Here is a 21,792-nt window from a genome sequence, read left to right as displayed (position 1 = left end):
GGAGTCAGGAAGACCTGAGTTCAAATCCAGGCTCAGACACATACTAGTTGTGTGACTCTGGGCAAGTCACTTAACCCTGTTTGCTTCAGTTTCCTCATCTGTAAAATGAGTTGGAGAAGGAAATGGCAAACCACTCCAGTGTCTTTGCCGAGAAAACCTCAAATGAAGTCATGGAGAATCAGACATGACGGAATAACAGCAAATATCTACAGGATCTCCCAGAGATATTAAATTATCCCAACTTTGGCTCTCTAAATATTTTAAGGTCAATAAGGAAGTATTTTTGTAATCTAACTGATTGTAAGTAAGCAACCCACCTCTCAATCTGAATAAGTTATGGTCTAAAAGGGGACAGTATGTGATGGTCAGCAGAATACATTTTTAAGGGGTAGAAGGGAAGAAGACTGTGCTTAAATATTTTAACTATGACTTAATACAATAATTGAAGACAGATCCAATTAATTGACTATCTGTCTATCCTTTACCAAATTAAATAAAAATTTCTCATTGTTCTCCCATTTACCAAGTACTAGGCTAGGCAGACAATGTGAAATAATTACATGTTCACATTTACTATGTCATACATCAAAATAATGATTTTCTTTTTTTTTTTTTTTTTGCTTTTTGGAGGGCAATTGGGGTTTTGACTTGCCCAAGGTCACACAGCTAATTTTTGTGTTAAGTGTCTGAGGCTGGATTTGAACTCAGGTCCTCCTGACTCCAGGGCCATGGCTCTATTCACTGTACCACCTAGCTGCCTCTAAAATAATGATTTTCTAATATTGTCTTCCCTGCTAATAATTTATTTAGCACTTTAAGATTTACAAAGTGCTTTATGTATTATTTCATTTGATCCTCACAACAACCCAGAAAGGCAGTGATGAGGTATGGGCTCTGGGAGCCCCCTCAAGCTCTCCTTGAGTCCTTGAGGTACAGGCTCTGGGAACCTCCCTTGGACTCTTGATTAAATTGTCTCATTTGATGAGGCATTTGCATGAGGCAATAAGCCTTACATTGTGGCTGGGCCCAGACCTCTAGCCTAGTTACTAACTAGTAACTACTAACTCTAGCCTAATTACTAGCCTAGCCCTCCATTTTCATCTCCTTCCCACCCTGGAGCCTAAAAATTAATCCACCCTTGAACTGGCCTAGCCCACTATTACCAGTAGCCTCCATCAACTTCCTACCTTTAATCACTCAATGACCTCATTAACTCCTCCTGAAGACCCTCCCCAAACTCCTCCTCTAGACCACCCCTAGATTCCTCCCACAACTCTGTATGTGAGATCCCACCTTCCTTCCGTGTGTGAGAGCCCTATAGAATGACCTAGCACAGACTTACTCTGTGTCTAATACAAGCAAACTTTTAATAAACTTTGCTTTTCTTTGGCTGAGAAGACTTGAGTCAAATTCATTCAGCAGCACTGGGTGTGTTGGTATTTTGGGGTCTCCAGAGCAACCCTAACCCTCTTAGTGGGTAACCTCTTCAGTAGGGACTAATATTATCCCCATTTTACAGATGAGAAAACTGAGGCAGACAGTACTTGCCCCCCAGGGTCACACATCTAGTGACAGAGGCAAGATTTAAACTCAGGTGTTCCTGATCCCAAGTTTAGCACTGCTGTTCCCTCAGTTTGATCATGTCTGACTCTTGATGATCCCATGGAGTTTTCTTGGGGAAAATCCACGGGGTTTTCTTGGGAAAGATACCAGACTGGTTTTCCATTTCCTTCTCTGGTAGCAAACAGAGGTTAAGTGACTTGCCCAAGATCAAACAGCTAGGCAGTTTCTGACGCTTCCAGTCCAATACTAGCCTCTAGTATATGCAATTATGTAGGATTACTTTTTGAGAATTGCCTCCAGTATTTTTTTCCTCTCTAATCATTTCATTCTGCCAAAACCTTGAGGAAATGGTACAAGGAACTTATTTTACACAAAATTCTTTCCACTATTTAAAAATAAGCATAATTTCTTATTCTAATGAGGTGATGGGAACCTGACCCAGAATTTTCCCACACATTGGGATTCCCACACACCCAGATACTCAATAATCCTTTTGATGAGGGATGGCTCCCAATAGGTTCAACAGGAACTCAGATCTTATCTAAGACCAGAACCTGCTATTCAGTCTGGAAAGAATTCAGCTCAGCCTTACTTGGAGTCAGAGTTGAAAAAGTTTATTATACGCTTTACATCGGGCAAGGATCCTTAGGGAACCTGCAAGTGAAAGGGGGCACAGGCTTTAACTTTTAAAGGGTAGGGCTGCCATTGTCAGGGCTGACCCGATGGATGTAAGGGACTTCAGTGCATAGATAAAAGTTAGGGCTGACTGAGAGGAACTTGTGACTTCAGTGCATAGATAAAAGTTGGAGGAGTTCAACTTGGAGATGAGATTTGGGCCAGACAGTAGGAGACATGAGGAGATTAAGCAAGGACAAAGGAGTCACAATCGTTGCCCAGGCAGAGTGCAGATTAGGGGAAGGGGCACAGTTTGAGGCTGGGAAAGGGAAACATGATTTTACAGACTGGTTTTACAAATTGCTATTACAATTTTACAATAAAAATCGCAGTTACAATTGTACAAACTGGTTTTACAAATTGATGTTATAGACTGATGTTGCCAATCGGTTTTACAAATTGCTGTTACAGATATAGATCCCAATCACTTTTATCTGTTTTTTTCATTGTGCCCTTACCACTTAACTCCTTTCATTATCTGCACCTGGTCCACCCCAGGTTACTTGCCACTCTTTAATCCCATCTAGATCTTCCCAGTCTTTTTCTGTATAAAAATACCAAACTTACCCCCATTAAATTGTGCAGATTCTTAGAATCTTGCCTCCTTCCATTGGCATCACAATATTGTGCAGATTTACTAAAAATCTTGTCCACCTAACCAGTGTCAGACTAAAACTTCACTACTCTGACTGAAAGAAGGCTTGAGTGGTTGAATTCTTTCAAGGCAGACCCGCCCCACACCCTTGCATTTTGGGGTTTCCAGCACCCCAAACTGCAACAATATGAATCATAATACTGTCTTCTGAATGAAGGTCTCACATTTTTGGCTTCTGGTGCTTGGAGATTCAGGTTCCCAGGAGTCATCTCTTGTAGGTTTTAGAAGGGACCTGGGTTGATTTCCTGGTGACATCTTGTCATGAGCCATTTAGAAATGGAATTTTAATGTGAGACCCTTAGAAAAAAAACACTTCTTCAGGGCACCATGTCTTATATGATAAACCATCTTTTTAAATTAGCTAGACTCTTCATTTTTAAATTAAGAATTTGGATGTAATTTGAAAGAAAACCCCCAAATTATTTTATATTGTCCCAAGATTAACAAATGATGAAGCCATAGCCAGAGATTTAGATCCCTTTCCTAAGCATCCCAGTAGAAATGCCTATTAAGGTCTTCCCAACCACCAAAGAAAAATCAGCCTTGGCAAGTGAAAAGCTAGCAAATCAATAAGTGTTAGAGGGGCCAGGTCTTCTGGCTTTCATTGGTTACAATTCTCTTTTAGTACATCTTACCCACTTAGTTCAAAAAGCCCTTCAAATTGTAGAAGATGTATAGTCTCAGGAGAGTTCTTTCCAAAAAAAAAATTTAATATTTCTTATTTGAACTTAAATACCAAATAAAATTATCATTTCCACATACAACATAGAACAAAAAATTGTATGACACTGAATCTGTTGAGGTTTAAGGTTTAGATAAGGGGTGCTCAAGACCCCAAAATATCAACTTGCTGGGTCCCACCAAATGAATTTGACTCAAGTCTTCTTTAAGACAAAGTAAAGCAAAGTTTATTAGAGAAATTCACTTTAAAGAGTTTGGAGAAGGTCTTGAGGAGTCAAATGTGGTCAGACTCCAGAAATGGGATTAAGGGTGGGAAATAGCTGGAGGGTACCTAGAGAAGGCAGACAATGGAGGGCTAGGCTAGTTTAAGGGTAACAGATTTGGGTATAGATATTCTGGTAGGATCAAGGGTGGGAAGTAGCTGGACAATGGAGGACTAAGTTAGGATAAGAGTAACAAATATTTGGGCCTAGAGAGAATGAAAGGCTTATGGCCTCAGGCAAATGCCTCATCAAGTGGGAAGATTCAGAATTCAAGGGGATTCCAGGAGCCCATAGTTCATCGTCTCTATTTGTATTTCTAAGCATATAAAAATTCAGAATGTAACTATATTCTTTTAATTTATTACCTATTTTTAACATCCCCTTCTCTTGAGATTTTGAGTTCCAAATTCTCTCCCTCCCTTCACTGCATTTTTTGGAGGGGTAGGGCAGGGCAATTGGGGTTAAGTGACTGACTTGTCCAAGGTCACAAGGCTAGTGTTAAGTGTCAGAGGCCAGGTCCTCCTGACTCCAGGGCCAGTGTTCTATTCACTGTACTACCTAGCCACCCCTCTCCCTCCCTCCAATCCCATCCCCACCCACTGGGAAGACAAGTGATAGTAATTGAAATCAAAGCATGTAACTTTCAAAGTTGTCCTGATTCCTTCTGACCTTTCTTTTGTTCTCTACTCTCTTGTTTTTGGGGTAGGGGGGAAATCCTATCCTTAACTCTCAGGCAGAAAACATTAAACTGAAACCCTTGTAACAAAATTTCCTAGCCAAGCAAAACAAATCCCTACGTTGGTTGTGTCCAATCCGCATCCAGAGTCCATCACCTATCAGGAAATTGGCAGTGAGAGAAATGATTATTAATAACCAATAATTTGGGGAGATTCAGAGTTCTCCCCTCCTTTTAAAGTGCTGATTTTTAAAAGTTCAGTCTCTTGAAGGACTTTGCTGATATTGAAATTGGACTTTCTTTTTTAAGACCCCATCCTGGTAGAGAAGCCATTATGTTCCTGATCAACCAAGGATAGGGCATACATTCTTTGAATAGATTGCCCAATATAAATATCTATTTATAGAGATAAATCTCTCCATCCAAAGGTGACACGTGTCACTCTCAGGCCTTTATTGAACACCAACTCTTTGAAAGGATATATAAACTATGAGCCTACCACCATGATTGTCTTTGGTCTACAAGAGATACTCAAAGGACCATGCTTTTATGAATAATGTGATGGCCTTATTAATGAAATGATTAAATTACTCAGAACCTTTATCTCCAAAATCTTTTTAATCATCATAGTGCCAAGATTTATCCTCAGTCCTCTGAAGTCCTGCTTAGTCATTGCACTGACAGAATTCTTAAGTCTTTCAAAGCTGTGTTATCTCTACAATGATGAAATCATCTAATCAGTTTTCTCCTAACTCCACTCACTGTACTTTGCATCAGTTCATAGAAGTCTTCAGGAAAGTTTGGAGGACCAGGAGATCTGATCACAAATGAACACAGAGATGAGAATGCATATGGATGTGAGGAAGAAAATGGACCAGGCCAAAAAGTGTTGTTTCTAAGGGTGATGAAGTAGCAGTACATTATGCAACAGGTTAAACTCTTACGTAAGGCCAGTGGAAAATGCCAACTTTTTTTTTAAAGGAAGGACACCAGATCTAAATAAAGATTACAAAAACTATTTATTGAAAAATAACTTTATTCCAGAATCATAAAAAAAACCAACCACAGCTCTCAAAACTAATTTCTTCTCATCCCCACCCCTACATAAAACATCAAACTATTTAGAACAGAGATACCTGACTGTGTTTTTTAAAAGCCCTAATAGCAGAATATGGCTAGTCACAGGATGGAAGATTTACACTTGCTGGCATTGAATACATCATCGTAGAAAGCTTTACTCAAGAAGTCTTTCCAGCTAATCTGTAGTGCTTAGTAAGTAATCCAAGTGCCAGTACCGTCCAGTGTCTATTGCAGTCATGCTTGCATAACAGAACTTCACAAAAAGTTCTACCTTCCTCTTCAAACCCCACCAGCCCTCAAGGAAGAAAAGATATGCTATGGCAGCCCAAAAATGTTTACCACCCAACTTCCAGTAAGCAGAATTCCTAAATTTGCTATACCTGTTTTATTGAAAGATGAAACTAAAAACCATAACCTACAAAGCCAGAATAGAGGCCCCCTGTCAAAAGGCTTTGGTATTTCAGGGTTTTTTTTTTCTTTAAAAAAATACTTAAGCTTCATTTCTTTGAATGCCTTGAAAAGAAGCACCTAAAAACCTACAATCTTATCCAAGGTCTTCTGTGTTCATCCATGAGTGACATCAATCATGCATGGCTCATGGCTTGTGTGAAGGGTTGCTTTGGCTAATAGCAAGTTGGCACTAAGCTTTTATTTGAATGGAAAAATCCCTGCCTTGTATAGTTCCCCATCTCTGCTCCGACTCAATTACTAAAATATCTTCAGGAGGAATAGGAAGTTAGGAAAATCATTAATGACCTTGCACAACTTTGTCTCATTTCACATTGCATAACGTTTCCTAGGGTTCACAACGTCAGTTGCTAGATCAAGGCAGACGAGCTCCAGTAGTCCAAGGGATGGTGTTCTCCAATGTGGAAATTTCACCAAATGGGCCTTGAAATATTCAAAGTAGGGGAGACTGATCCAATTCCTGGAGGTGGTAAAACACACCTGTCATGGTGGCCCATTCTGAAACTAAATGAAGTCGTCAAACAGTGGAAGTATTATGGACCAAAATGGAAATTGCCTAATGGAAAGGCAAAATATGATTCCTGGGATGAAAGGCCCTGCATTTGATTTCCCCTTGTGCCATGGCAGCAAAATAGTTAGGTAGCTGGGTTGACTTTGGCCAACTGACATCAGTTTGACATCTTAAAAAAAAATTCCCACAAGATTATTTTACTTATTTTTTTTGTCTGAACCTATGATTTCAGCACTCAAGGGAAATCCTCATCAGGGAACTTTACCCACCTGGTACCTTCTCTGCATCTTAGTGTTAATTGCCTAGGGCATTGAGAGACCAAGTGATTCACCCCAAATCACATCCTTAAATGACAAAGGCAGGATTTGAACCCAGGTTTTTGTGAGTCAACTCCAACCACTATACTGCTTCTCATGCAAAATAATGTGCAGCTAATACAGAGACCTGTGCATAATGAAACCAATTTCAGTCATCACAGTCACCACAACAAGTGAGTGAATGTGATAAAAAAAAAAAACTTTCTAACCTAGTTAATTTTAGTATTAGAAAAGGGAAAGTCTGCTGCTCAATCCAAGTTGTCTTGCAAAGTCCAGGGGATGGTACATTCATGGTGATGAAAAAAGCAGTTGGATAAGTAAGTTTGCCAAAGCACCTCTGTTACTTACATGACCTCGTTGGAACCTCATGACAGCCCTGTGAGGTAGGCACTACAGGTATTCTGTCTCCATTTTACAGATAAGAAAACTGAGTCCCAAGAAGTGAAGTGATTTGCCCATGCTCACAACAGCAAGCGAATATCTGAGGCAAGATGAGAAACCCAGGCCTTCCAAGTTCCAAGTCCCAAACGGCATCCCAGCCCCATCTTGAGCAGATCTGTACACATGGAAAACAAATACAATACCTAACACAAGTCCTTACATTCTCTGTCACTGTCAAGTGAAAGGCTTGATGGATGCACTCACCGAAGGCCTTAAGGGAAAAAAAAATAATGGCAGCCCCCTAGACTCTCCACTTGTTACTATTATGTTGCATTTCCCTTCCATTTCGTAGTTATCCAACAGCTTCCTAGTAATCCCTTGGGGCAAGCAGAAAAGATGCTTCTTCATCCCTATTTCAGAGATGGGCAAGACCAAGCCAAGAATGACCATGACTCAGTCATGGCCACCAGAGATGAATGAGAAAGTTGAGAATCCGTCCGGATTTCTACTCATTCCATGACAATTTGCCGAGTTCTACTTTCGCGTCAATGACTTTCATATCAATGGCTAAGAAGCAGAAAAAGCAGAGGTTCACCTAATTATACTTTTCCTGTTCCCTATGTAGCATTTCCCTATACATTCTGCTTAAAATAAAAGCATTTCCTTGTTGTCTGATTAGTTTCCCACCTCTCCAAAAAAGAATTATGGCTAATCTATGGGCCTGGAAAAGTTATAAATGATCATAGGATCCATGGAGCTTGAAGGACCTTAGAAGTCATCTACTCCAACACTCTCCATGAGGAAACTGAGGCCCAGAGAGGTGATTTGCCCAAGGATATGCAGGTTGTGATTCATTCAAGTCCAGTGAAGAGCACTAATAATCCAAATACACTTTTTCCAAAGGAAACTTGACAGCAATGCTCTCACTCAGGAAGAGACTGTACTTTTAGTGAATCCAATTTCCCACCAAGGAGGGAAGGGTCGTGGGTCGCCCCCAGATACAACAGTTTCTGGCAAACTCTGTCCTTTTCTTCCATCCAATGGACATTTGCCTGGAAATCTGGTCCACCTGTACTTTCCTTGGATGGTGACAAAGGATTTGCCTGGGTCATTTTGGGTGCTTGCCCTGGGATCCCAGAATACCCTTCTCTGTACACTGGCAAACCTTCAATCATCTTCCTGTTGCTAAGGAAAGATGTTTCACTTGTGCTCTCAGGGAAGAAGAAACATCTGGATACGGCCAAGATTCCCAGGGAAAGTTGCACTTCAGAAACCAAATGCCACATCTAGGTCTTCCTCCCAAGTGTTTGCCTGTCCCTATGGTTCTTTAGCATCCTAATGGAAGCTGATAGCAAACCAAGCTAATTAGGGAGAAAAGAACAGAAGGGGAGATGGGGTCTTTGCTGAGGGGCCCAAACCATTGCCAAAGTGAGAGATCACAGAGCCCAAGCTGGGGTGTTGGTTTTAGGGCATGTGGAAAGCTGAACTCCAACCAAGCATCCTCCGAGAGTGCCCCAGGAACATAAAGGAAAAGATGAACTGTCTGTCAAACAGGGCGGTCACATTCTTCCTGGAAAATATCGCTGGGGGTTTCCCTACTGTCATCTGAACAGCAAAAAAGAAAAAGAGAAAGATGATATGTTATTTGGGTACACTGTGCTCTTACTTAGTCACTAGCCCTAAGGAACACAATGCTTTTTTGGACTTGTTTTCACCAAATAAAGCCAGACTCAGATTCGGGGATCTGGGTAGTGATCTGGGGTAGTGTGTGCAGGTACAATCATGGATGATTTGTTTTCAAAATCTAAGTCCTATTGAAACAGGAATTGAGAAGCAGCTTGGCATAGTGGTTAACACATTCACTTTGGAGTCTGGAAAACTTGGGTTCTAATCCCACCTCTGACAGCATGTGACTGTGCATAAGTTACTTTACCTACATGAGCCTCAGTTTCCCCATCTGTAAAATGAGGGGGCTGGACTAGATGACCTCTAAGACCCATTTCAGCTTTAGACCTTGGATTCTAGGATTACTTCATGACCTGGGGCCTCAATTTCCCCATCTTTAAAATGAAAGGGTTGAACCTCTAAGGTCTTACAGCTCTGCTCTGGAACTAGGATCCTGTGATCAAAGGATCCTTCAAGATCCAGCTCAAATTCTACCTTTTCAGTCAAACTTTCCCTGACCACAACAGGCAGCGTCTTCCTACAGTGGAATTCCTCCAGCAACCAGCATTTCCACTATTCAGATAATCTTAAATCACCCTCTGACCCTTCTGTAGTTGTCTTAAACTTCAATCTCGTATTGTTTGACTTTCTCCCCTGTTCTCCTCATCATCTCCTAGAGAAAAGGGACAGAGTATTGTATTTTTTTTCTGTCCAATGCCATGCAGACAAGGATTCCATAAATGTTTGTTGATTGAAACAGCAAATGTTTGGTGAATTATTCACCAATGGGATTATAAATTGATGGGATTATAAAATTAAGAACTGAAAGGAAGGGGCAGCTAGGTGGCACAGTGAGTAAAGCACTGGCCCAGGAATCAGGAGGACCTGAGTTCAGATCCGGCCTCAGACACAACACACACACACAAGAAAAACTAGCCGTGTAACCTTGGGCGAGTTACTTAACCCCAACTGCCCTCCAAAAAGGCAAAAAAAAAAAAAAAAGAACTGAAAGGAAGCTTGGAGACCATGAGGTCTGACACCCTTATTTTACCAATAAAGGAAGAAACCGAGGCCTACAAAGCATCAAGAGACTCACCCAAGGTCACACAGACATCAGAGCAACAGAGTGGGAATAGGAAGCCAGGTTCTCTGAACTCTAATCATCATCATCATAATGCTGGGGATGGTGAAAATGATAATGACGAAGGCTGACATTTCCATTGGACTCAAAGACTTGCACAATGTGTTGTCACATTTCCTCTTCACAATGACCTTGCACCATTTTTATCTCCATTTCACACATGAGCTGACTGAAGCTGAGAAAGATTAAATGGCTTGTTCATGGTAACAAAGCTAGTGTCTGAGGCAGGAATTAAACACAGGTCACTCTGAGTTGAAGGCAGCTAGGTGCTGTGGCGGAGAGCCACAGGCCTGGAGTCAGGAAGACCTAAGTTCAAATCCAGCCTCAGACACTGACTAGCTGTGTGAGTCTGGGTAAGTCACTTCACCCTGTTTGCCTCAATTTCCTCAAATGTAAAATAGGGATAGTAACAGCACTAGGCTTGTTTTGAGGATCAAAGGTCATATTTTAAAGTGCTTAGCACAGTGCCTGGTGTATAGAAGGTGCTTCATTAATACTTTCTTCCTCTTCTTTCCTTCTTTCCCTCCCTCCTTAACCCTCTCCTTTCCTTCTTCCTTCTTCTCTCCACTTCTTCCTTCCTCCCTCCCTCTTTTCTTCTTTCCCTCCTTTCTCCCTTCCTTCACTCTTTCCTTCCTTCCTTCCTTTTTCCTTCCCTCCCTCCATTCCTCCCTACATTCCTCCTTCCTCCTTTCCCTCTTTCCTTCCTTCCCTCCTTCAAAACCATTTTTCTTTCTACTATAGACCATGACTTCTCCCTGATAGAATTTTTAATTTCTATTCCCTACCTTTCAAATACCCAGGCTTTAGGGGAGGTTTGAGCCAAATGCCTTTCCTCCATCTCCTACGAAATCTAAAGTCACTCTCTAGCTCAGTCATTTTAATGGGAAGGCGGTAACTATTACTGAGGAGAAGGGGCTCACCTTGGAGGGCCTGGAGCCCGTTGCCCATGCATTCCACATCCCCATTCACCAGGGCAGTCACCTGGTGGATGTGGCCATGTCTGGCTTTCTCTTTTGGCAAGTCTTCCTCCTCTCTTTCTTCCTCTTCTTCTGCTTCTTCCTCCTCCTCATCCTGTGAATCGACCAGGACCATGACATCACTTGTGTCTTGACCCCTAAGGCCCAAAGGGAAAACTGAGTCAAAAGGCTGCCCAGAGTCCCACAGCTGGTAAGTGTCTGAAGATGGATTTGAACTCACGTCTTCCAGACTCCAGACCCAGTGCTCTCTGTCCGCTATAATAGTAACAATGACAACAATAACTAACATTTACATGGTGCTAACTAGGTGCCAGGCCCTGTACCGTCTTGGACTTCCCAGAATCATTTGGGAGAAGAATAGAGTCCTTAATTCTCTTTAATTAAACCTTTGAGAAAGCCAGTGGAGGAATACAGAGAAATGTGCTAACTCCAGAGAATTGCATCAAGTCATAAGTCTGCTTTTTCTTTCTCTTTGCTCAACAAACCCTTTTTTATTCCACCAGGCCAGTCTCCTCCAGGATTCACCCATTCGTGTCAAGTTTACATCCTGCCTTTGGGCCTTGGCCTGTACAAATGCTCCTCCTTCCTCCCTTCTGCTTACCCAAACCCTGCTTATCCTCTGAGGCCCAGCTTAGTCTGATCTGATCTTTCTGACCTCCTACATCACTGATAGGGCCAAAGCTTACCTAGACCTCAAACTCCTTGGGGGCAAGGGCTATATCTATTTCCTAGACTGGAGTACAAGAATTTAAATGGCCCCAGCAGGTCATTTCTTAAGCTTCCTATAGGCACCGGCCCTGATGCTGTGTCATCAGGCTAGCTCAGGGGTGGGGGTCTATCTTAAGGGACAGCCAGGTGACTAGAGTGCTGAACCTGGAGTCAGGAAGACCTGAGTTCAAATCCAGTCTTGGACACTTACTAGCTAAGTCACTTATCCTGTTTGCCTCAGTTTCCTCATCTATAAAATGGAGATTATAATAATTAGACCTACTTCTGAGTACTGTTGTGGGGACTGAATGAGATGATAATTGTAAAGTGTCTAGCACATAGTAAACACTACATAAATGTTAGTTGCTGTTGTTATTATGACAGCGTTTAGAGGACTGGGCCTAGAGTCAGGAAGACCTGAGTTCAAATCCATTTTCAGATACTTGCTAGCTGTGTGACTATGGGAAAGGCACTCAGTTTCCTTATCTGTAAAATAAGAATAATGACAGCACCTGCCCCCCAGGGTTGATGTAAGGATCAAACAAGAGAGTAATTAGAGAGCACCTAGCACAGTGCCAGGCACATGGTAAGTGCTGCCTAAATGTTAGCTGTTTTCACTATTATTCTTATCTTGTATCATCCAAAGCCCTTGTATCTGGCTCATTCGAGTCTGGAACCCAAGGGAGTTATTTATCAGCATTTAAAAGAAATGATGGGAGAAATCAATCCAGATTGTTGGAGGAGGAGGGAATACCAGTATTATTTGTCTTGGGTCAAAAGCCGTTCAAGACCTAAGTGCCTGGGACAGCTAGGTGGTGTGGTGAATAGAGCACTGGTCCTGGGAGTCAGGACATGAGTTCAAATCCAGCCTCAGACACTTAACACTTACTAGCTGTGTGACCTTGGGCAATTCACTTAACCCCAACTGCCCTGCCTTCCTCCCTCCAAAAAAATTAAAAATAAAAAAATAAATTTAAGATCCAAGTACCTAACAGAGGAGGAGGAGGAAGAGGAAGGGAAGGCTGTACCGAGCTCTCTACCAAGGAAATAGTTGAGAGGGGAAGCTAAGAAGGTGGGGCACAGTGGACCCAGATTCCCACTATTCCAAAAAAAAAAAAAGAGTTAGGGGGGAAAGTTCCCTAACTTGAACAACCCTTTAGCAGATGTAACTCTTGTAGCAAGCTGAGCGAGTATAAGGCTATATCCAGAAAATTAAACGCTGCTCCCTGCTCCTGGAGCAGGGTCTTAACTGCCTCTCCAGATCAGACATTAGATAAGGTTTCTTACTAGAAGCAGCAACATTTGATGATGCATACGTTTATTCATTCCGTTCACCTGCTCTGATACGAACTTGCCTTTGGGTGTTGTCTGCCCCAAACAGAATGGCACCTTCCAGAGAGCAGGGACAGGTTGCCTTAGTTTTCTAGCCAGGTCCCATGGACTTTTCATAGTGACACCCAGTAAATACTAAACGAATGCTTTTCCCTTCCATTCCACCAATTTATTGCTGGTTGGGAATATCAACCATGTCAACTGTATACATTCCACAATTCTAGAGGATTCCACTGGCCTCTTTCATTTCTTAAAAATGACTTAAAAATGAGATTTCTGTTCTGATGAGGTTTTCTCATCAGAAGCTCTCCCAGTGTGTTTGGGATGATTCAGTTCTCATACACCTTTTCAAGAACACGTTTCCTGCCCAAAGCAAGGCATTTGCAAAACCAGCCTCCCCAAGATCTATGTGTGACTCACTCAAAATTGAAAGCTGACAAAAGGCAATGAAGGAAGCAGAATTAGCCCAAGTTGATGGGCATGGTCCTCTGGTTTGTTCCAGTTCAATTAAAGAGACTTCTATTAATCACACATAACAGGCAAGGCAGTGTGCTGGATACTGAAGGTTCAGAGAAAATGAAGCAATCCCCGACACTCAAGAAGCTTCTGTCCTAGGGGGACCCAGCACATACAGAGAAGAGCATGCAAAGTCGATCTAAAGGAATCTAAAGGAAGTTTAAGAGGGAGAAAGCAGCATTATCATCTGAGGAAGAGGGGAGGGGTGAGGGAAAGGTCTGGTGTAGGGAGAGGCCTCAGAGCTGGGCCAACAAACACTCACCTGAGGCTGTTTCCTACTGAAAGGAGAGAGAGAAGGAGAGGGAGGGGGGAGAGAGAGAATTAGTATTTACTGTCATTCAATTGAGGTTACAACAAGTTCTTAATAAATAAGACATTTTAATAATTTTCATAAGAATACAGAAGAAAATGCTCAGTGGCCTTGAGTGCCCTTATGGGAAGGAAGGAAGCAGGAGGGGCAATGTGAATATGGAGGCTGGGCAGAAGCACATGTTTTGGCCACAATGGAGAAGCCTGTAAAGGCAGGATTTAGGCTGGGAAGGGGGAAAGGGAATTCTTCCTCTAGGCTTCCTTTGGGGTTACCCTGAAGACCACCAAGCAGTTCTTACCTTTCAGGCAGATATTTGGACTGTAGTACAATATAAAACCTGAGACTGTTCCCACTCCTAACAGGAGCAAGATCACAACTGCTCCCACGATGCCCCCAATGTTCAAAGGTTCTGCATAGAAAAGACACACACAAAGCACAGCCTGATTTTTAGATATAGTATAAGTGTTGAATGAATCAGGAAGACTTGAGTTCAAATCCTACCTCAGACACTATCTGTGTGACCTTGGGTAAGTCACTTAACCTTTGTGAGTCTTAGTTTCACAATCCAACTGTACAATGGGGATCATGAGAGCAGATTTTTGTTATGAGGAGCAAAGGAAATAATATTTGTAAACTGCTAGATAAGTGCTGGCTATTATTTCTAGTACTAATGTATGTTACTGATGAGTCATATCACCACCCCTTGGCCTGACCAGCTTCCAGCTCTTCCTTTTTTTTTTTTTTTGTCTTTTTTGGAGGAGGGAAGGCAGGGCAGTTGGGGTTAAGTGACTTGCCCAAGGTCACACAGCTAGTAAGTGTTACATGAATGAGGCTGGATTTGAATTCAGGTCCTCCTGACTCCAGGGCCAGTGCTCTATTCACTGTACCAGCTATCCCCAGTTTCTATTTCTTACTGAGTCACAGACCAGTTGTCCTTGGGCAAGACGTCTCAGTTTCATCATCCATAAAATGGAGATGATGTGTTCAAACTGACTTTTACTGTAGTACTTCAAGGATCTGTCATCCCTGGTGGATAATGTATGTGGGAAATTTATTCTACCAAAACAGATCATGGTTCCTCTTAAATGTAATAGCTGGTCTTTGAAGGTTTCTGTGACCAAAAAATCCATCATTCAGGGCTGTGTATGTTTGTCCTTCATTCTTGAACAGGGACATGACATCAGGGAGATGATGACATGACTTGCAGTTGACTTTGATTTAAGTGAGGCAACACTGTGCAAGGTCACCAGCCTCACTTTCTCCTCCAGAGCCATCTGGGTCCAGTGGCCAGATATTCATCAGGATGACTAGACATGGCTCAGGATGCACTGGGAGACCCCAGCCCTGTTAGGCTAAGGCCTTTTCAGATTCTTCCTTTGAGTGAGGTAACAACCATTCAATGAATAGGCCTCTTTAAGAAGTAAATGAAGGGATGGCCTCTTTAATTAAAAAAAAAAAAATCAAACAAGGAGGGGAAGACCCTCAGAGTTACTGGCCAAAAGAGAAACAGCTACTATTTACATTCACTGGGAGCCCAGAGGGCCCAAAAAATAACTATTAAGTTGTACTTGGGCAGGGACCTATTGTGGTCCAATTCATTAGATCCAGAGTAAATTGGGTTTAAGGCTTGGTCTTTGAGAAAGAAATCTAGCCAGTAAATCCCAATTTAACTAGGTACCTTGCAGTCATCAAAATTTCCCTTCCTTTAGGCAGGACACCCTTATCCAGCTCCAGGGAGAGGCCCAGCGAGGAGCTCAGGCTTTGGCTAGGCAGGTCCTCAGACATTAGACTGCTAACATTCTGCCCACCTTCCTGGGAAGCCATTGGAACGGGATAGGAAGAAAGAACCAAGCACTGTGCTAAGTGTGAAGCTACAGAATGGTAAACCAGTATCTTGTGGAACATGCCAGTCAGCATTTATTAAGTGCTAACTACATGCCAGGGACTGTCCTAATGAAGTGCTGGAGATGCATACAGTTCATCTTCCCCCCCCAAAAAAAAAATGTCATCAGAACAGGAATCTCTAGTCATTTTTAAGAAGTGAAAGATGCCAATGGAATTCTCTAGAATTGTGGAATTTATAAAGACCAAGTACATGGTTGATATGGTTCTCATCCAGCAACAACTTGAGTAGAGGAGACACTGGGCACATACGGAAGGGAGAAGAGTGGAAGGCAATCTGAGAGGGGAAAAGGTGGAGACTTAGCTCATCCCCATCGCTTTACTGCTGTAATACGGAAGGAACGGTGTGGGGCACTGTATATCCCACACAGCTGGTGGGTGAGTCACAGAACTGCTCCCCCATCCCCACCTCTCTCCTTTTTTAATCTTATAGACAGCTATGAGGGACAGCTAGGTGGCATAGTGGATAAAGCACCAGCTCTGGAGTCAGGAGGACCTGAGTTCAAATCCTGCCTCAGACACTTAACACTAGCTGTGTGACCTTGGGCAAGTCACAACCCCAATTACCCCTCCAAAAAAAATTTTATAGATAGCTCAATGGGTAGGGGAGGAAGATATGATAGGGTTGAAAAGAAATGTGACATTAAACAAAAGGCATCAATAAAAATAAGATTAAAAAAATAAGTGAAAGCATTATGCACATGTAAGAGCTTCAAAGGTAAGCTCTCTTGAGGGCAGGCATTGTGTTTTGGTCTATACCATCAACAATGCTTGGCACACAGTAGGCGTTTCATAAATGACTGATTAGCTGCCTTTGCACCCCTAGCACACCTCCCAGCACAGAATAATAACAGCTATGTGCCAAGCACTGGACTTTATACAATTATTAACTCATTTAATCCTTGCAAAATGCTGGGGGGTAGGTGCTATTATCATTCCATTTTATAGATGAGGTAACGGAGGCAAACAGAAGTTAAGTGGCTTGTCCAGGGTTATACAGCTAGTACATATCTAAGGTCAGATTTGAAATCAGGTCTTCCTGACTCCAAGCCCAGGGCTCTATCTGACTAACCAGGTACTTAATAAATGCTTGCTGACTCATTGTCTTTATATCCCTAGCACACAGTACGTGCTTAATAAATGTTCATTGCCTTTGTATGCCCAATACCCAGTAGACTTTAATAAATGCCTGTTAATTGACTGTCATCATATCTCTAACAACTGGAAGAGAGTAGGCAGTTAATAAATGCTTATTAGGGGTGGCTAGGTGGTGCAGTGAATAGAGTACCAGCCCTGGAGTCAGGAGGACCTGAGTTCAAATCTGACCTCAGACACTTAACACAAAAACTAGCCATGTGACCTTGGGCAACTCACTTAACCCCAATTGCCCTACCTCCCCCCCTCCTAAAAAAAACAATGCTTACTGATCTTCTTTCTGCTTCTAGCACCTCACTCCATGATGATCTTTCTATCTGCAGCATTTAGTTCAGTGCCTGGCACCTATGGTGTTCAAGGAATTTTTGTTAAATGAATGAACTATATTAGTTTGAACAAATTCTGGTGTCCCTGAGAATCTGTCCTTGCCTCCCCAGCCTTACTGAATGAAGCAACTGGCTTCTGCTGTTTGGCAATGATGAGGCAGGCAATATGGTGGAAAGACTACTGGCTAGGGACTCAGGAGTTGGGTTTGAATCCTAGTTCTATTACTAACTATGGGTTAAAGAAATCACCTTTCTGAGCCTCAGTTTCCTTTTCTTCAAAAAAAGAAAAATTTGAGGGTGTGATTAGTCTGGATGACCTCTGAGATCCCTTCTGGCTTTAAACCTACGATGACTATGGTCTGCCTGCTACAGAGAAAGTATCACCAAAGAGACACCTTTTTGTCCATTCTAAGGCCGGACAACCTTCATCCCTTACCCTATCATACAGCTCTAGGGAGCCAGCTGTGTCAAACTCACTTTTCACAGTAAGCCAGATGTCCACCTCCCTCACCCTCACTGGGTTCTCTGCTCTGCAGACATAATAGCCTTCATCCACACCCTGGGAACAGTTGAGGATGGTGAGACTGGAGACTGAGTCCTTGTGTGTTATCAGGTAACGTGAGCTGGGCAGGATCTCCTCCTCCGGCTGGGTGAGATTCCGCAGCCAGGAGATCTTGGCCGAGGGATTGGCTCCAGACACCTGGCAGGTGAGAGTCACATTGCCTCCCAAGAAGCAGGTCTTCATTGGCTCAGACTGAAGGGTGGGCCCATCTGGTGGTCATAAAAATGGAGAAAAAGAAAGACAGATGTTTATACAGCTAAGTTTGAGCCCAGCTTGAGATTCAGGGGGAAATTCCAGCAAAACCTCTTCCTTACGGGATCACAGATGATACCTGAGAGGCTGTCCGGTACAACCCCATTCATTTTACAGAGAAGGAAATGGAGGCCCTGGGGTTAGGTAAATTTCCCAAAGTTACACAGAAAGTGCCAGAGCTTCGAACCAGAGTTCTGACTCCAATCCAACACACTTTCCATTGTACCTCACTGCTCCCAGCAATCACTTCACTAGGGTTTGGGGAGTAAATAGCAAATGACCCCCAAACCAGCAGATTAAAAATTCACTCCTTAGCCTGGCTTTTAATACTTTCCAAAATTTGACTTTGATCTACTAAACTTGGTGGTTTGTTTGTTTTTGAGGCAGTTGGGGTTAAGTGACTTGCCCAGGGTCACATGGCTAGTAAGTGTCTGAGGCTGGATTGGACTCCGGTTCTCCTAACTTTGGGGCCAGTGTTATATCCACTATGCCACCTAACTACTCCTAAACATGGCAGTTTTTAAGAGGCCAATTTAAACTTTCTAACAATGAGAGCTTCCCCAAAGTAAGAGCATTTGCCTCTGGAGGGGGTGGGTCCCTCTCCTTGGACCTCACCACGAAGAGGAAGGATGCCCACTTATCAAGGACAGATTGGACTAGAATGTACTGAGGACCCTTTTCATTCTCAGATTCTCTGATTCTCCCAGTGATGTAGAAAGAACATTGGATGTGCAGTGGCAGTACCTGGGTTCCAACCCCCAGCAGTGATTAGTTACCAGCTAAGTGAATTTGGGAAAGTCGCCTAACCTGAATTTCCTCACATGCGGATTAAATGATCTTTAAGATCTCATTCAGATATAAGTTCTTTGATCAACCACTTGTCTGCTTTGGGAAGCCTTGAGAAACACCTCTCTGCCTCAAATTTCTCTCCATTTCCAAGTGACACAGAGTTTAAAAGTTAGAAATTCATTCCTTTGGCAACTGATTTCTCATCTTCCCTAACAGGTCGGCAGCTTCTTACGTTGCTAACCACCCTCTGAGATGCTCTCTCTTCCCTTGGCTTCTGGGACACTGCTCTTTCTTTGTTCTCCCATCTCTATAACTGCTTCTTTTCTCTCCATGCATTTGCTGGTTCATCAGCTGTCTCTGAGAAAGATTTTATGGGTGGCACATTAAACTTGGAGTCAGGCAGACCTGTGTGCAAATCCTGATCCAGACACTTACTAGCTGTTAAACTGTAGGCAAGTCACTTGGGCACTCAACTTCATCTGTAAAATGAGGGGGTTGGATTGTATGGCTTCTAAAGTCCTTTAGGAGCATCTAGGTAGCGCCATAGAGAACACAGTGCCAGGCTTGGAATCCGGAAGATTCATCTTCTTGAGTTCAAATCCCTAGCTGTGTGACCCTGGGCAAGTCACTTACCCCTGTTTGCCTCAGTTTCCTCATCTGTAAAATGAGCTGGAGAAGGAAATAGCAAACCATTCCAGTACCTCTGCCAAGAAATGCCCAAGTGGGGTCACAAAGAGTTGATCATGACTGAAATTATTCAAAAACAACAACAAAAAGTCCCCTCCAGCCCTAAATCTGTAATTCTACGATGGTAAGCATGTCCTTTAGGCTAGGCCCTCTTCTCCTTCTACTCCTTCTTCCTCGATGATCTCATTTTCATCTTTATGCAGATGACCCCCATATGGTTATATCCAAACCCGATCTCTCTCCTGAAATAAAAGCTGGGATCACCAGCTGCCTCCTGGATCCCTCTGCCCCAATGTCCTAACAGCATCTCAAACTCAAGAATTCATCATCTTTCCCCCAAAACCAACCCATCTTCCAGCTGTCCCTAGCTGTATCAGGGGCACCAGAATCCTTCCAGTTACCTAGGTCCACAATCTCAAACACTTGGTTTACTTTTTCCTCTTCTTGGGTACTCTAAACATTGACTGTCAAGCCTGGCTTTTAAGATTCTCCAATAGAACCATTCCAGCTGTACATAGAACTCTCTTTCGTATACTCTTCATTCAAGCCAAACTAGCCTACTCACTGTTCCCCAGACTCAGCAGCCCATTTCCCACCTTCCTCTATTTGCATAGGCTGTTCTCTATGCTTTGAATGCAAACCCTCCCTATTTCAGCCTCTTGGAATCCTTATCTCTATTCTAAGCACAGAGCACGTCTCACTATCCCTTCTTGAAGCCCTCTTTAACCCACCTCCCTCCTCCAGTGCCCTCTGTCTCTCTCAAATAATTTATATTTTTTATCTAAGTATAGAATCCCTATTTCATTCAAGGATCAATTAAAATCTACCCCCTATACAATAATTTTTTGTTCAGTGGTATCTGACTCTTTGTGACCTCATTTGGGGTTTTCTTGGCAAAGATACTGGAGTAGTTTACCATTTCCTTTTCTAGCCCATTTTACAGAGGGAGAAATGGAGGCAAACAGGGTGAAGTGACTTGTCCAGGGTCACACAGCTAGCAATTGTCTGAGGCTGGATTTGAACTCGGGGAGATGAATCTTCCTGACTCCAGTCCTGGTGCTCTGTGCACTAAGTCACCACCTAGCTGCCCAGTATTAGTAATAATAACAACAATTAGCATTTACATAGCACTTGAAGGTTTGCAAAACACTTTATAAAAATACCTCATTTGGGGGGTAGAATCAAGATGGCAGAGTAGAAGCAGGACCTCCCCACTGCTCTGGCTTCCACCTTCCCCAATCCATGTAAAAAGGGGGCTCTGAACAAACTTTGGAGTTGCAGAACCCACAAAATGACACAGAGAAGCTAACCTCCCACTGACGACAGCCCAGCAGGCTGGCAGGAATTGGCCAGTGCAGTGCTCTGGGAGCCGAGCCCCGCCCCATGCCAAGGCTTTAGCCCCAAGGCGGGCCTGACCAGCTGCCCAGCCGAGGGACTCCAGATCAGCAGCAGCTGTGGCCGTTTCCAGATTTATCAACACATAGATGTGAAGGACAAAGTTAGAGGTTAGTGCAGTCTGGACTTTAAGACTCAGTAAGTGGGAGTGCGTGGCTTTTGCCCCCGGGGCAAGAAGCCTCTGAGAAGCCACTTAGCAGCTTCAGATCCTGGCCTGCAGACTGTAGGGGAACCAAGCATCAGTCTGAGGGGTAATTGCTCTTGCTTTAACCTTCTTGGATCTGGATTGCAGTCTAGGGTGGAGGTCTTGGGGTGTGTGTCCAGCTTGCCAGAGCGTGTGGAGACCTCAGACAGGGCACCCATCTAATACCTCAGGCAGCTGAGAAAAACCCAGCATTTGGGACAAAAGTTCCCCTGTCTGGTGGCAGAGTCCTACTGTGGCAAAAAGCCCAGGGGTCAAGTGACTGAGGGGCGACATGACCAGGCAAAGGAAACAAAGCAGACAGAATATTCCAACATTAGACTCCTATTCTGGGGACAAAAAGGAGCAAAGCATGGAACACAAGGAAGACAGTGAAGTCAGAGCTCCTGCACCAAAAACTTCAAAGGAAAATACGAGCTGGTTACAGGCCACAGAGGACCTTAAGAAGCAGATAAGAGAAGTGGAGGAAAAATTGGGAAGAGAAATGAGAACAATGCAAGAAAATTATGAAATGAGAGTCAACAGCCTGACTGAGGAAAATCACACCTTAAAAATAGACTAACTCAAATGGCAAAAGTGGATCAAAAAGGCAATGAGGAGAAG

At 43.0% G+C, this 21,792-nt stretch overlaps 1 protein-coding gene across 1 annotated transcript in view; it reads right to left on the bottom strand.

Annotated features, from left to right (window-relative positions):
- Positions 1-5,497: 5,497 nt before the first annotated feature.
- VSIG10 (V-set and immunoglobulin domain containing 10) overlaps positions 5,498-21,792 on the bottom strand; it is a 44,087-nt gene continuing 27,792 nt past the window's right edge. Inside the window, exons 5-9 of the mRNA XM_069081809.1 lie at positions 17,780-18,073; positions 14,218-14,328; positions 13,872-13,887; positions 10,997-11,190; positions 5,498-8,875 (exon numbers count right to left, since the gene is read on the bottom strand). Coding sequence (XP_068937910.1) covers positions 8,817-8,875; positions 10,997-11,190; positions 13,872-13,887; positions 14,218-14,328; positions 17,780-18,073 — 674 coding nt within the window. The 3' untranslated portion in view covers positions 5,498-8,816. The remainder of the gene's footprint in view (positions 8,876-10,996; positions 11,191-13,871; positions 13,888-14,217; positions 14,329-17,779; positions 18,074-21,792) is intronic.

The sequence above is a fragment of the Petaurus breviceps genome, unplaced genomic scaffold (assembly GCF_028583685.1).
Source record: "Petaurus breviceps papuanus isolate PSGF00001 unplaced genomic scaffold, PetGlider_PUasm1.0 99, whole genome shotgun sequence".
Classification (NCBI taxonomy): Eukaryota; Metazoa; Chordata; class Mammalia; order Diprotodontia; family Petauridae; genus Petaurus; species Petaurus breviceps.
The sequence above is the reverse complement of the archived record's forward strand: the minus strand, read 5'-3'. Positions and strand labels throughout refer to the sequence as shown.